General features: G+C 51.8%; 1 protein-coding gene across 7 annotated transcripts in view; it reads left to right on the plus strand.

The window, feature by feature from the left end:
• Positions 1-12,615, plus strand: part of RNF216 (ring finger protein 216) — a 119,784-nt gene that overhangs the window by 68,817 nt on the left and 38,352 nt on the right. The window contains exon 14 of one of the 7 annotated variants that reach the window (XM_061402256.1): positions 3,282-11,777. The exons of the other annotated variants lie outside the window; for them this stretch is intronic. Coding sequence (XP_061258240.1) covers positions 3,282-3,317 — 36 coding nt within the window. The 3' untranslated portion in view covers positions 3,318-11,777. Of the gene's footprint in view, positions 1-3,281; positions 11,778-12,615 lie in introns of those variants that run through there. 7 annotated transcript variants of the gene reach the window in all.

Below are 12,615 nucleotides of genomic sequence, written 5' to 3' on the forward strand. Positions count from 1 at the left end.
GGCCAGGCTGGCAGTGACTCTGGACACACAGAGAGGACTGGCTGGTGGCGTGAGTGTGGGGGGTGAAGAAAAAGGATCCAGGGTGTTTTCCTTGGGCACCTCATGGGTGGTGGTGTCCCTCAGTGATACAGAAGGGATTAAGCACGACTCTGGGGAGACAAGGGGATCAAAATTCGTGTTTCAGGCATGTCTGTAGTGCCTTTTAGACCTCCAGGTGGAAATGGTGAATGTGTCGTCCTGTTGCCTAGAGAAGCCATCAGAGCCCCAGGAGAGCCAGGCCCCGCGGAGCCTGCCTGCAGGTCCTGCCCAGCTCTGTCTGCTGCGGGGGGTGGGGGGTGGAGAGCAGACGTTCTAGAAGGGACTTGAGGATTGCACCTGGAAGGCTGCTGGGGAGCAAGGGCAGAGGGGTGGGGAGAGGCCTCCCAGCAGAGGACGCGGTGTATTTGAGGTGTGTTTCTGAGGGAGGGGTGGGGCGGTGGCAGGTGAGGAGCCAGCTGAGGAGGGGACAGTCCCTGTGGAGAGTGGGGGCCTCTTCCTGGTGACAGTAGGAGGCCCATCCAGGGTGGGAAATGGGGGTGACGTGGTCAAATCACGCTTTCCAGAAGATGATTCCGGCAGCAGTTTGAGAAGAGGCGTGCAGGTGAGAAGCACGGGGCGGGGGCCGGCGCGGTGCAGTCCCAGCAGCTGCTGGCATCCTCGGGCGACGGCGGAGCCGCCGCGCTGCCTGCCGGGGCTGCAGGCTGTGAGTGGGCCAGCCCGCCGTGTGGGCGTTGGTTCTGGCTCTGCGGACCCCAGTGTCATGGGAGGGCTGGCTCTTCGTGAGGTGGTCTAGCTGCTCAGATTCTGTCTTTCCACGGGCTGTTCTAAATACGCTCCTGTTCCTAGTCCCATGAGACGGGTTGTTTAAAATGCACTCACTCACACAGATAGTCTGGTTCTCTCAGTGGCTTTTCTCCTTTCTTTTTTTCTTAAAATTGTATCCTGCAGCAGCACATTCCACTGCAGATTCCAGGACAGGAATGTTCTTTCACTTGCTTGACTTCAGTGATTTGATTCTGTGGTCTGTTGCCCCAGCGCCTGGAGCGAAACCTTATCAGATAACTCTGCATCTGGTGAAGATGTCGGCTCCTGGGAACGGGAGGCACTTTGGTCTGTCCAGGGGCTCTCTGGTACTGGGAGGCCTCACCCAGGTTCTGACTTTCCGACGGTCTGTTCCAAGGTCTGTTCCAACAAATACGTCTCTTCAGTGTATTGATAAACTTAGACCATTTGTTGATATAGCATATTCTCCGTGCTGCCCCAATCTGGGCCTGAAGAATTTGCCCACAGCCGCCAGGCTGTTCGTTTAGCACTCTTCATCAGGGCAACTGGAATAGCAGTGTCTGTGTTCACATCCCAGCCCCTCCACTAACTAGTCTGTGGCCTTACACAGCCCGCCTCATCCCTGGCCTCAGTTTCCCCTACTGTGAAGAATGGGGAGGAGAATAGCCCCCTGCTAGGAGACTGGCTCTGAGGACTGAGTGGCTTGATTTGAGTAAGGTGTTCAGTTAGCCCATAGGCACTCAATGCATGTTAGCTGTTACTGTTGTTCACGGCACTGTTTCCCAGCTCTCCTACTCTTAGATTTGGCAGCTTTACTCACTGATCTTTTCAATGTGCTGTACTTGTGGCTCCCGTAAATTTCCCTTTTGCTTTTCCAAGGGCCATTCCAATTCTGGTCATGGTTACTGGAAAGTAACTGGAAGCCAGCAACACCACCCCTGTCATCTCCGGGGGTCACCCTCTGCTCACCTGCGTCATCGTCTGTGTGCTCAACAGTGGCTGCAGACCTCCGTTTCAGTTCTTTTATGTACTCGTTACTCTGTTATCCCAGTTTCCCTTCACCTTTCAAGGGAGAGAAGCCAGCTCTCGCCTATAACCTGGTGACCAGCAGTAGGCTCTGCACCGTCTCTATGAGGGGCCTCTCCAGCTCCTGCTAGGAGCCAGGGTTTTCCTCAAGCTGTGCTGGGAGGGCAGGAGGCCTGGAGGCCAGGCTGTGACAGTTGTGACGTTAGTGATGGCCAAGCAGCAGCTGAAACATCAATCAGTCGACTGTTGGGTGCTGCAGGGGCAGCATCTCATTCAGGCCTGTAACTCTGCTCTGGCCCCTTCATAGACAGGAGACTGAAGCTGGCAGGTGAGCCTCTAGCCTCCCATCACCACTGAGTGAATGGCCTGGGCAAACCACCCAGATCTGCCCAGAGCCAGTCTCTTGACCAGCAGGCTGTGTGGGGAGCCTGTGTGCTTCTCCCGCCGCTCAGCTGCAGAAGGGGATGAACTGGATGCCTCGGTGAGGGCTGCAGTGCTGCTCGGGCGGCTCCTCGGCCACGTATGCGTTCCCTTCCTGAGCTCAAGCCTTAATGTTCTGTAGATTTTGCTTATGAAATGTGGATAACAATATTTACGCTGCACAAGCTCAGATGACAGAAAGTTGTATTGCCTATTTTTTGTGTCTGTGGATGTTTTCAGTAAATCTAAAGCCTTGTAGATGGCAGAGACATGAGAATGTTTTTGAGGGCCGTTTTCTCACTGGTTGGGTGAGGAACCAACAATTAACAGCATGCAGCCAGCAGAGGGCTACCGAGCCTCACAGATAAAGCCTAGATTCGGGCCTCCCGGAGGCCAGCCCAGACTGGCAGGCCCATCTCTGAACTTGGGAGTAAACTCCAGCAGTTTTGGAATCAGGTTAGAGCCAGTAATTTCAGAAGTACCGGTACAGAATCCGGTGACCTGATAGTCGGGAACACGTGTAGTCTTGCTCTGATGGTGGGGCAGAGGCTTGTGTGGTGTGCCATTGTGTGTAAAAGAGGAACCCACTGGCTCCTGCGGGAACCTGGAAGGGAATGGGAAGCAGTTTATCTAACCCCTTCACAGTGTGGCTTCCCCCGCTCTGATTTGTATTGGTTTCTGACTGAAGCGACTTAGCAGCAGCAGCTGTTGCAGGAACCTGCATGGCCTCTGCATGTGTGGCCCTCGCTCTGGGCTGACCCTTTCCTGGGAAGCCTTGAACGGCTCTCTGGGACAGTGGACGCAGAGTGAAGTGACCAGACACACCCGGCAGAGGGTGAAGCTGTTTGGCTCTAAGAAGCCCTCAGTGGGAGCAATTGAGTGGCCAGATTCCAGACTGGTTATTGGATCCTGGCTGTAGGTGTAGTAAAAAATGCTTAGAACAGTGTCTTTATAAGTGCTTGTTGTTGTTACAATCTACCAAAAATTGTATATGGACCTTTTTTTTTTTCCAGACATGCCACGCAGCATGTGGGATCTTAGTTCCCTGACTGGGGATCGAACCTGAGCCCTTGGCAGTGAGAGCAGGGCATTCCACTGGACCGCCAGGGAGTTCCCTGTATGTGGACCTTTGAATTGTGGCCTGGATGTTACGTTTCATTCTTTCCCTCACCCCCGAGCCAGATTAATAGTATGTCTCTAAATAAAATATGTTTGCCCTGAAATGAACACCTTGACAGTTAGGAAATAATACCAATACAAAATACGATCGTTTTTAGCTTCTTACACCATCTAGGTAACATCAGAGTGCCCTGAAACTTGGGCGGCGGGCTCCACGCATGTGTGTGTATGAGAGAGAGAGAGAGGTGTCAGTGTTTTATTTAGACTAGGCTGCTAGTTAGGTTTTCTTAGGAAGATCTTTGCACAGGATCTGGTTTGTTTTGGCTTGCTTTTGTCTGGCTTTGTCTTTAAGAAACAATAACCCCTACCCCCTGGAAACATGGGCCTCAAATGAGAGTATATCCGGCATTCACTGGTCCACTTTGGAGCTTCCCAGCTGGGTGCACACCTGCCGTAGACCCAAGGTCAGCCTTGGAATAATAGCACAGGACAATAGCGGGAGGGGAAGGACTTTGAACCAGAGCGCGAGGAAGGCTAGAGGCTTTTCTGCACATCCTGGCTGTCACAGTACTCTGTGTGCGTCTTTTATTTCTTCCCTAGTTGTTAGGCCTGAAGTGCCCTTCTTCCATAAGAATAAGGACTTAGATTAGACCAGCTTTTTCCGGCGCAAGCCTGCTCATGCCTACTGTGCACCTGTTCCCCTTTTGTGGCTTCTCAGGGTGTCCGGGGCTCTCTTTGGGTCCCCAGAGCACTGTTGGTGCTGTGGTGGCCGTGCAGACAGGCAGATGGGACTGGGCCGAGGTCTGGAGCAGACCGAGGTTCGCTCCACACACACGAAGGCTGCTGGGAAGCGGCCACTGGCCCTGCTGCAGGCGCTGCGGCAAGGTCCTGACAGGGCTCGTCTTGACTCGGAGTCGTACTCATTTTTTTGCACCTGCTATCAACACTTTTCCTGTCCGCTTTGTTTTGTGTTTAAGTTTGCATAAATTTTTAAGGTATGAAACTGGGGGAAAGGAATTTCTTTGAGATAGAGGTGGTGCTGTGTGCTTTATGATCTGTGCGGGCCTGCTTCTCTCCTCCAATCCACGAAGGTAGAGCCCAGAAAAGCCACTCCCCTTGCAGGAGCCTCGGCTCCTGTCTGTGACTCCCTCACGTCTGTGCAGGGCCCAGGATTGACAAGCTGCTGGGTGGGAAGCACCCAGTGTGGTGACCAGCCCATAACAGCTGCTTCATAAGCGTGCTGTAGCCAAGTGTTCGAGAGGCGCTGTTATTTTAAAATGCTCACCTTTCAGTTAAATTGTGGGAGTTTTGCTATTACACATGAAGCTACCATGTTCAGACGTGAGCCGTCTTACATCCACACTGCATTCAAGGCTCCCTTCTTTGTGCTCCTGCAAGTGGGTGTCAGCCTTTTTTGAACAGTCTTCCCAAGGATTCCTTGTCTGGCAGATTTTTCTCGTAGCCTGTGATGACTTAGGGTTATTTGGGGTTTTTTTTTTTTTTCTCTAAACCTAGCCATATGGAAGAATTTCTTCAGAATCTGCTCTCTCCCCGTTTCGCTTGGTCTGGACTTGGTCTCTGGTCTGTAGCCTTGGCCTCCTGCACTCAGCCCCTGGCTTGTCCTCCCATCTGCCTCACAGTGCTGTCAGTCTTGCTTTTCCTCAGGTCACCCAGGCAGAACGTGCAGCGCTTCTAGAGCCCGGGCTTTTGACGCTCTTTCAGAAGAAAGAAGTCGAGCCTCTTCCTCCTGATTTCTCACAAGCCAGACCAGGTCCCCCACCTACCTGCCTCTGTTCATACATATGCTTTTACCTGAACCTCCCCCTGGACCATTCTCTTCCCTTCTTGTCCTGCTGTCTCCATAAAGCCCTCTCCAGTCCACCCTGCTCTGTGGATCCTTTCCACGTGAATTACCATATATAGTCAGTCAGGTAGGCAGGTAAGCATGCAGAGGCCTTTATATACTCTGGGGCTCCACAGGAGAATCTCAGTAACCTCTCTAACTTCAGCCTGCTTCCCCCACTCAGGTAGGTCAGTAAGTAAATGTTAGTCGCTCAGTCATGCCCGATTCTTTGTGACCGCAGCCCACCAGGCTCCTCTGTCCATGAGATTTTCCAGGCAAGGATACTGGAGTGGGTTGCCATTTCCTTCTCCAGGGGATCTTCCCAACCCAGGAATCGAACCCGAGTCTCCTGCACTGCAGGCAGATTCTTTACTGACTGAGCTACAAGGGAAGCCCACTCAGGTAAGGCTGGCCCCAAATGCAGTGCTGCCCACAGGTGGAGTTTGGTGGTGGCGAGAAGGCATCTCTCTCAGTGCAGAGTGTTCAGGAGACTGGTCTCAGGGAGCCCACGCAGAGCAGAGCAGACGGCCACACTGTGCGTGCATGTCCCTGTCCCATTGCAAGCGGGTAGAGGCTGATAGGTACCCCCATACACCGTGCCTTTCAAGACAGAACAGACCTATAAATGCAGCTTCTTGGGCTGAGACCCAGGAAGTCTCAGCTGTCCTGTAGATTTTCTGACCAAGAGATCCCCAGAGGTCAGATAGAATCCAGAGAGAGAACTTCACTCACGAAGGTCCTCTCACCTCCCGTCTGGACCACCTTCCCAGCTCTCCTGGCAGCCTGTCACCAAGTTCTCTCCACTGCTCTCCTCCACCCTGCACTGTTGCCTGGATCAGCACAGTAGCCTCCTCAGAAGTCTCTGCTTCTGGTCTCTGCTCCGTACCTGCACCAGAGTGGTTGTCATACCAAACAAACTTGGCCATGTTGTCTCCCTGTGTAAAACCTCCACAGTCCCCGTGACTCTTCAGATGTACCTTAGGAGGCCTTCCGTGAATGGCCCTGGCTCAGGGTGGCCTCACCCGGTTCCTTTCCTGCATGTCTTTCTTCTGTTGAAATTGGTCAGTAGCATAAGCTCTCTCCTCATGCTTTGCCTTGGGAGGTAGTATATTTTGAGGCTGGTTGCTTTGCTCCTTTCTAAGTGCAGCAAACAACTCTTCAACCTGACCATTTTGCGAAGTGAGATCATTAGTAAAGACAGAAGTAACTGATACAACTACGAGATTGGTGGGGCTTCCCTGGTGGTGCAGTGGTCGGGACTCGGTGCTTTCACTGCGGGGCCCTTTACTGTTTTGAGTGGTGAGTGGTTACTAGAAGGAATTAAGAATGAAAAAGATACTGACAGCACCAGAGCAGGCTGCCGCTCAGGTTCAGTCCCTCGTTGGGGAACCGAGGTCATTCAAGCCACGCAGCATGGCCCAAAAGAAAGGATTGTTACCCCCCCAAAGCCAACTGTACTTAGAGGCCTGACTTCTGGGAAGTCACATGTTCATCCGAATGGAAAATAAATTGGTGGCACTCTCCGTCTTTTGGGACTTAGTCACAGTCTCCACAGCCTGTTCCCTTCTGTTCCCCCAAAAGCATGACTTAGAGTCTCCACGTGTACAAAGAAGGTCGAAGGGCAGCAGTGTGTGCACAAAGGTCTGAACCTCTCTGGATCCACCGCAACCTAATGTTTGATCACCATTGAAAGCCACTCTGTTAATTTGCAGGGGTTGCCATAACAAAAGATCAAGATGGAGGTGTTGGCACGTTTGGTCTCGGCCTCTCCCTGTGGCTTGCAGACACCGCCTCCGCCCTGTGTCCACACAGCCTTCTGCCGTGAGCACTCCAGTCAGGCTGGCTCAGGGTCGGCCGTGAGGGCCTCGGTTCAGCCACTCTGAAGGCCTGCTCTAGATAGATTCTGAACTACTGGGAGTCAGGACTTCAACATCTAAATGTAGGAGGAAACAGAATTCAGTCAGTAATAGCTGCCCCCAAAAATGTGTCCTTTTTAGCCTGTGTGATTCAGTTGAGCAAGCCATATAAAACTGGAGTGGTTATAACTGGGCTCCCAGTAAGTCACAGACAGGTCTCAGAGCTTCAGCAGGCACGCCCGCAGTGTTTCCAGGTTGTCCGGCGTTTATCCAGGCACACAGGGCAGTTACTGCTGAGCCCCAGTGGAGCGGAGCTTGGAAGCCTGACAAAAGGCAAACGGCTTCTGCTGAAGTTTTATCCTGCTGTCCATCTGTTGTTGTTTTGAGTAGTTGCTGTACGGAAGGAATTAAGAATGAAAAACAAAGATGCTGGTAACACCAGTGCACCACTCTGGCAGCTCTCTGCAGGGCCAGGTGTTCACACAATCACTGTAGCCTTTCTAGGGAAGGGGCATAAAGGAGGGTAAGGGACATGCTTCCTACTGGGTGACCTTCCACTCTCCCTTCCTGGGCTGGGCTCGTCTTGCCTTCAGGGAAGTCTGGACGGGCTCCTTATATGGCCAGCAGTACAGGTTCCCCTTCGGTATGCCACGTAACTGGAACTGAGAGTTGCGGCCATGGATAAAATCTAAAGACAGCTTGAAAAAGTTGCGAGGGAAGTCACATTTGCAACATACTGTGTTACGAGACCCATTTCAAGACCTTAGTTGCACTTTTGCCCACAGAGGTCACCTTTGGGTTTTTGAACATGAAGAAAACGAATGAACAGCGGGGGTGGTGGTTCAGCATGCTTCGGGGGCAGACGGTGAGGATACACCATCGATTAAGTCCCTCCGATCACACAGATAGCGGCGTCCTAAGGTCTGCTTATACTGGAGTGACGAACTGCGCTGAACGTTTTAGTCCAAGAATAAGCAAGAAAAGAAAGGGCCGTTTGTCTTCATCGGCAGTCAGCTCCGCACTCTCCCCTGGTTCTGAATGTCTCTTCTGGGCGGCTCCCTCGACATGGCGTCAGGTGCGCCTGCCTGCCCGCTGGCTGGGTCCTTCTCTGCACCAGCACCCAGCCTCTGTGGTCAGGCGAGTGTGTGCTCGGTGCGGGTGGCTTACATGTGGCCCTGGGGAGCCTGCACCAGCAGCGTGTGTTTGCACGGTGCTTCCCAAAATGCACTGCTCACCATCTCGTTTTCAGCAGAATATTTAGCAAATGTGATACTTTCAGACCCTGATTTACAGACATAAAGGCCTGCAGACCTCACTGCTGGCCCCGCCCTCATCTCACTCTCTCACGCGGTTTGGTCCCCTGCTGTTACATGTATTGATGGCCTTTCACTCGACAAGACAAAGTGATAATTTCATGAGCATGGAGTATACTGTGCTACTCTCCATAGCCACGTTGAAAAGAATGGATAATGTATATAGTCAGCTTCCCTAAAAGTTGCCAGTGGTGAAAACTGATCTCCTAAAGAACTCAGATTACCTGATACTTTCTTGTCTGAGCAGAAGTATCAAAAGAATCAGCAAAACCAAGACCTGTGTAACGAGAGGTCCGGCCTTCTCAGACTTTACTGTGTATTCGCATCACTTAGTAACCCTGTCAAAACGCAGATCTGCTTGGTAAGTCTTGAGTGGAGCCTGACGTTCTGCCTTTCTGACACGCTCCCAGGAAAGACGGTGCTGCTGCTCCTCTGGGGAGCAAGTAACTGGGTAACCATCCCCTGAGGAAGCCATCTAGCCACTCGTCTGCATTAAAGTGTTCTCTGATGTCCTTTATAGTATTCTGTCCCACAGAACTAAAAATCATTGATTAAACTGCTCTTGTTCCTAAGGGAGAGGACTAGTTTTCAGTTTGAATAAAGAGCCATGTGGGCATGTCAGTAGGGGTCTAAGGATAACAGTGCCTGGAGACATTAGATGGTTGGCGTGCTAACCAAACACATAGTGTTCTACTGTTTGCTGTAACAGAAATATTTGAAAGAATTCACACCACAACTGGAGTGGCCAAAGCATGTGAAGTGGGAGGGTGGAGGGTGTGCAGCATTGGGAGGGAGACCGAGCTGGTTGTTTCTGCATCGAGACAGGTCTCGTTTTCCTGTTCCCGTGCTTCGTGAGTTGGAACTCTTCCACTTGCATTTTTCACCACGACCTTGTGTCGAGTGACCTTGTGTCGAGTGACGTTTCTTCCTCCTGTTTCTGATGCTTGTATTCAGTCATGTTGCTTGGGCCCAAGAGAGGCCTTCCTTTCTGTCGCACTTAGGAGCAAGGAGGGAAAGGTTGAAAGCCCACTCGAGCTGTTTCCTCTGAGGGGGGGGATTTGTTTGGTTGTTTTTAATGAGAGTGTGAGAAGCGCTTAGCCCAGCAGCAGACCCTCCGTGCAGGCCTGCTGTGTGAACCAGTAAAGAAGGGCGGGGTGACTGCCTCCAGCTGAGTCTGAGGAGAGAGCCTTCCTTCCAGCACCAGCAGCACGTCAGCACGCCATGTCCCTCTGGGCTTTCTTAACCTACTTCCTCCGAATCAAGCAGCCCTGATCGCACCCCTGGTTGATAGCAGAACCGGAAGAGGGAATGCGAAAATGCCCATGGAGATCAGAGGTGACAGCGCCCTTTCATCTGTTTACCACTGTTTGCTCCTTCCTTTTCAGGAAAACAGTGAGCCTTCTGTCTCTTTAGGATGTACAGAATTTGGGAAAACTCTGGGTTCTTTGGAAGAAAATCATTCCAAAAACCTTTGCGAGTATGTGGTGCCATTGATGCCTATCCCTTTTCAAGGAGCTGACCGTATGGCTGTGGGCACATGAGATGTTTATAAATGTCCATCCTCTCCCTGGGCAGTGAAGAAGGAAGACCCCGAGCTCTAAAGAGAAGAGTTTTGTGGTCAGGTGTAGCGCAGGCAGAGTACTGCAGGGTCCACAGAGGAGGGTTTAGGCAGACTGTGATGCCTAAAGAGAACACAGTTTGATAACTTCAAGCAAGCACTGCTGATGCTACTTTGCCTTCTGCTTGGCCCCCAGTGGGTACTTAGTAAATTTTTTAAGTGGATGATGTCAGCATAGAATCTGCCCTGCAAACCTTAGGAACAAAAAAAGAGACATACCCACAGGTATGTGCTGTGACTTTGGGCTCCACAATCACTGCCAATGGTGACTGCAGCCATGAAATTAGAAGGTGCTTGTTCTGTGGAAGAAAAGCTATGACCAACCTAGACAGCATATTAAAAAGCAGAGACATTACTTTGCCTACAAAGGTCCGTCTAGTCAAAGCTATGGTTTTTCCAGTAGTCACATATGGATGTGAAAGTTGGACTCTAAAGAAAGCTGAGCGCCGAAGAATTGATGCTTTTGAACTGTGGTGCTGGAGAAGACTCTTGAGAGTCCCTTGGACTGCAAGGAGACCCAACCAGTCCATCCTACAGGAGATCAGTACTGGGTGTTCTCTGGAAGCAATGATGCTAAAGCTGAAACTCCAGTACTTTGGCCACCTCATGCAAAGAGTTGACTCATTGGAAAAGACCCTGATGCTGGGAGGGATTGGGGGCAGAAGGAGAAGGGGACGACAGAGGATGAGATGGTTGGACAGCATCACCGACTCAATGGACATGAGTTTGAATAAGCTCCAGGAGTTGGTGATAGACCAGAGAGACCTGGCGTGCTGCAGTTCATGGGGTCACAAAGAGTCGGACACGACTGAGCGACTGAATTGTGCTGACTGACTACGTGCTGATGGAGAAAACAAGCCCCGAGGAGCATCCGGATGCGCTGGCGCTCTCTAATAACCAGAGACTTAGAAACACACATGGCAAAGGGGAGAGGAGCCAGGGAGAAGTGGAGCCCCACTGGGGGTCAGCCGTAGGAGAGCCTGTGCAGGCCAGGCACCCACCGGAGGTGCTGCATTTGCTTGTGAATCCTTGTGCTCCTCCAGGGAGATCTGAAGAGTGGTCATATTTGAGAAGAGACTGCCCATCGCAGTAAATAGCAACAGACGCTTCCTTTTATTCTCCAGACGTTCTGCTACACTGTTGTCTTTATTCCTTTCACCTGGGGCGACAGGTGGGGCTGGCCTTGAGCTTTAAAAGTGGAGGAAAATCCAATGGGACTTTACAGTTACCAGCCTGGAAGTATACCTGAAACCACATCATTTTCTTTTTTACTGGAGTTTCTGAAATAACTTCCTGTATGTCATTTTTTTCCTCCAGTCTGTCTACCCAGCATGGCAAGCCATAAAATCTCCAATAGAGCAAGTCTGTGTGTCTGTCTCAGGGAAAAGGAAGAAAAAGGAAACTAGAGAGACTTCATTGTCCCAAGGGGTCCAAAAAGGAGTGAGTGGGGGCCACATTCAAGGGGACAGCAGCCTCCACAGGGGAACGCTCATGCGTGACCTCTGCTTCCTTATAAAAGTCCACCTCTGCGAGGGGAAGTGAGCGCCACTGGAGAAAGAGTGGGATTGAGGGGTCAGCAGAGAGGTGAGCAAGAAAATGGAGCGATGCCGATGTGCAGAGGGTGTGCGGGGAGGTGGCGGCCCCGGAAGGAGTCGGCCCAGGAGTTGTCGCTCCCTGTCCTCTCCGATGCGCTCTGGCTGTCCCCACCCTACCCCCGCCGCCCCTCCAGGAACCTGTTCTCCTCCCAGCTTTTCCAGAAATCATTACCAATCTCGTTACCAGCAATGGTCAGAGGAGCTATAACTGCCAGTTGGAACAGCTGTGTGGAGGCTGTTCCTCCTTCCTCATACACTCTGAGGCCTGACTGCCGGCCTTCAACCCAGCTGTGCTGGACAGTAGTGCTGGTACCGCTGTGGGTATCCACGAGGAGTCCTTTGCTGTAAATTGGAGCTAAAGTTTGTAGCAGCCAGGACGCTGCTACCAATGTGGGGTCTTACGTTATGTAAATGATGCAGTGCTAAGGCATCAATAATGAACAGAATGTGAGCCAGGAGTTATCTGAGTGTTATCTAGTGGTGAATGGGGCTCAGAGTTGAGCCAGTTCTTGGTTCCAGGAAGCCTGACACTACAGGGCTTTGGATTCCTATCCCTGTAGGACTACAGAAGGCCAGAAATTCTGTCAGGAATTGTGCAAGACTTCACCAGAGAGAAACGCAAGTAGGATGTGTGTCGATACTCCGGTAGAGAGAGCTGGCTGTGATGCTGTCAACTAGCCCGAAAGAGCAACTGCCAGCCCCCCAAGCATAGCAGTCTTACCCACTCTTTCATCCGTCATCTTTCCATTTAAGAAACCCAGTCTACTCACCTTAAAGGCCCCACCACTCAGAAGCTTCCTGTTTCCCCCTCTCTGCCCAGGACTCCACCCCTGGAGCACCCCGGGACTCTGACCTCTGCCCCTTCGTGTTTGTCCCCACTTGCCCGGGGTGACCTCATCCAGGCTGTCTTAAATTCCTTCTGCATGCCAGAGCCTTCCACATCTGGACTCCAGCCCCAACTCTCCCCAAGCTCCTAGCCTAACAAGTTCAAACCACACCACCA

The sequence above is a fragment of the Bos javanicus genome, chromosome 25, assembly GCF_032452875.1.
Source record: "Bos javanicus breed banteng chromosome 25, ARS-OSU_banteng_1.0, whole genome shotgun sequence".
In the NCBI taxonomy this organism is placed as follows: domain Eukaryota; kingdom Metazoa; phylum Chordata; class Mammalia; order Artiodactyla; family Bovidae; genus Bos; species Bos javanicus.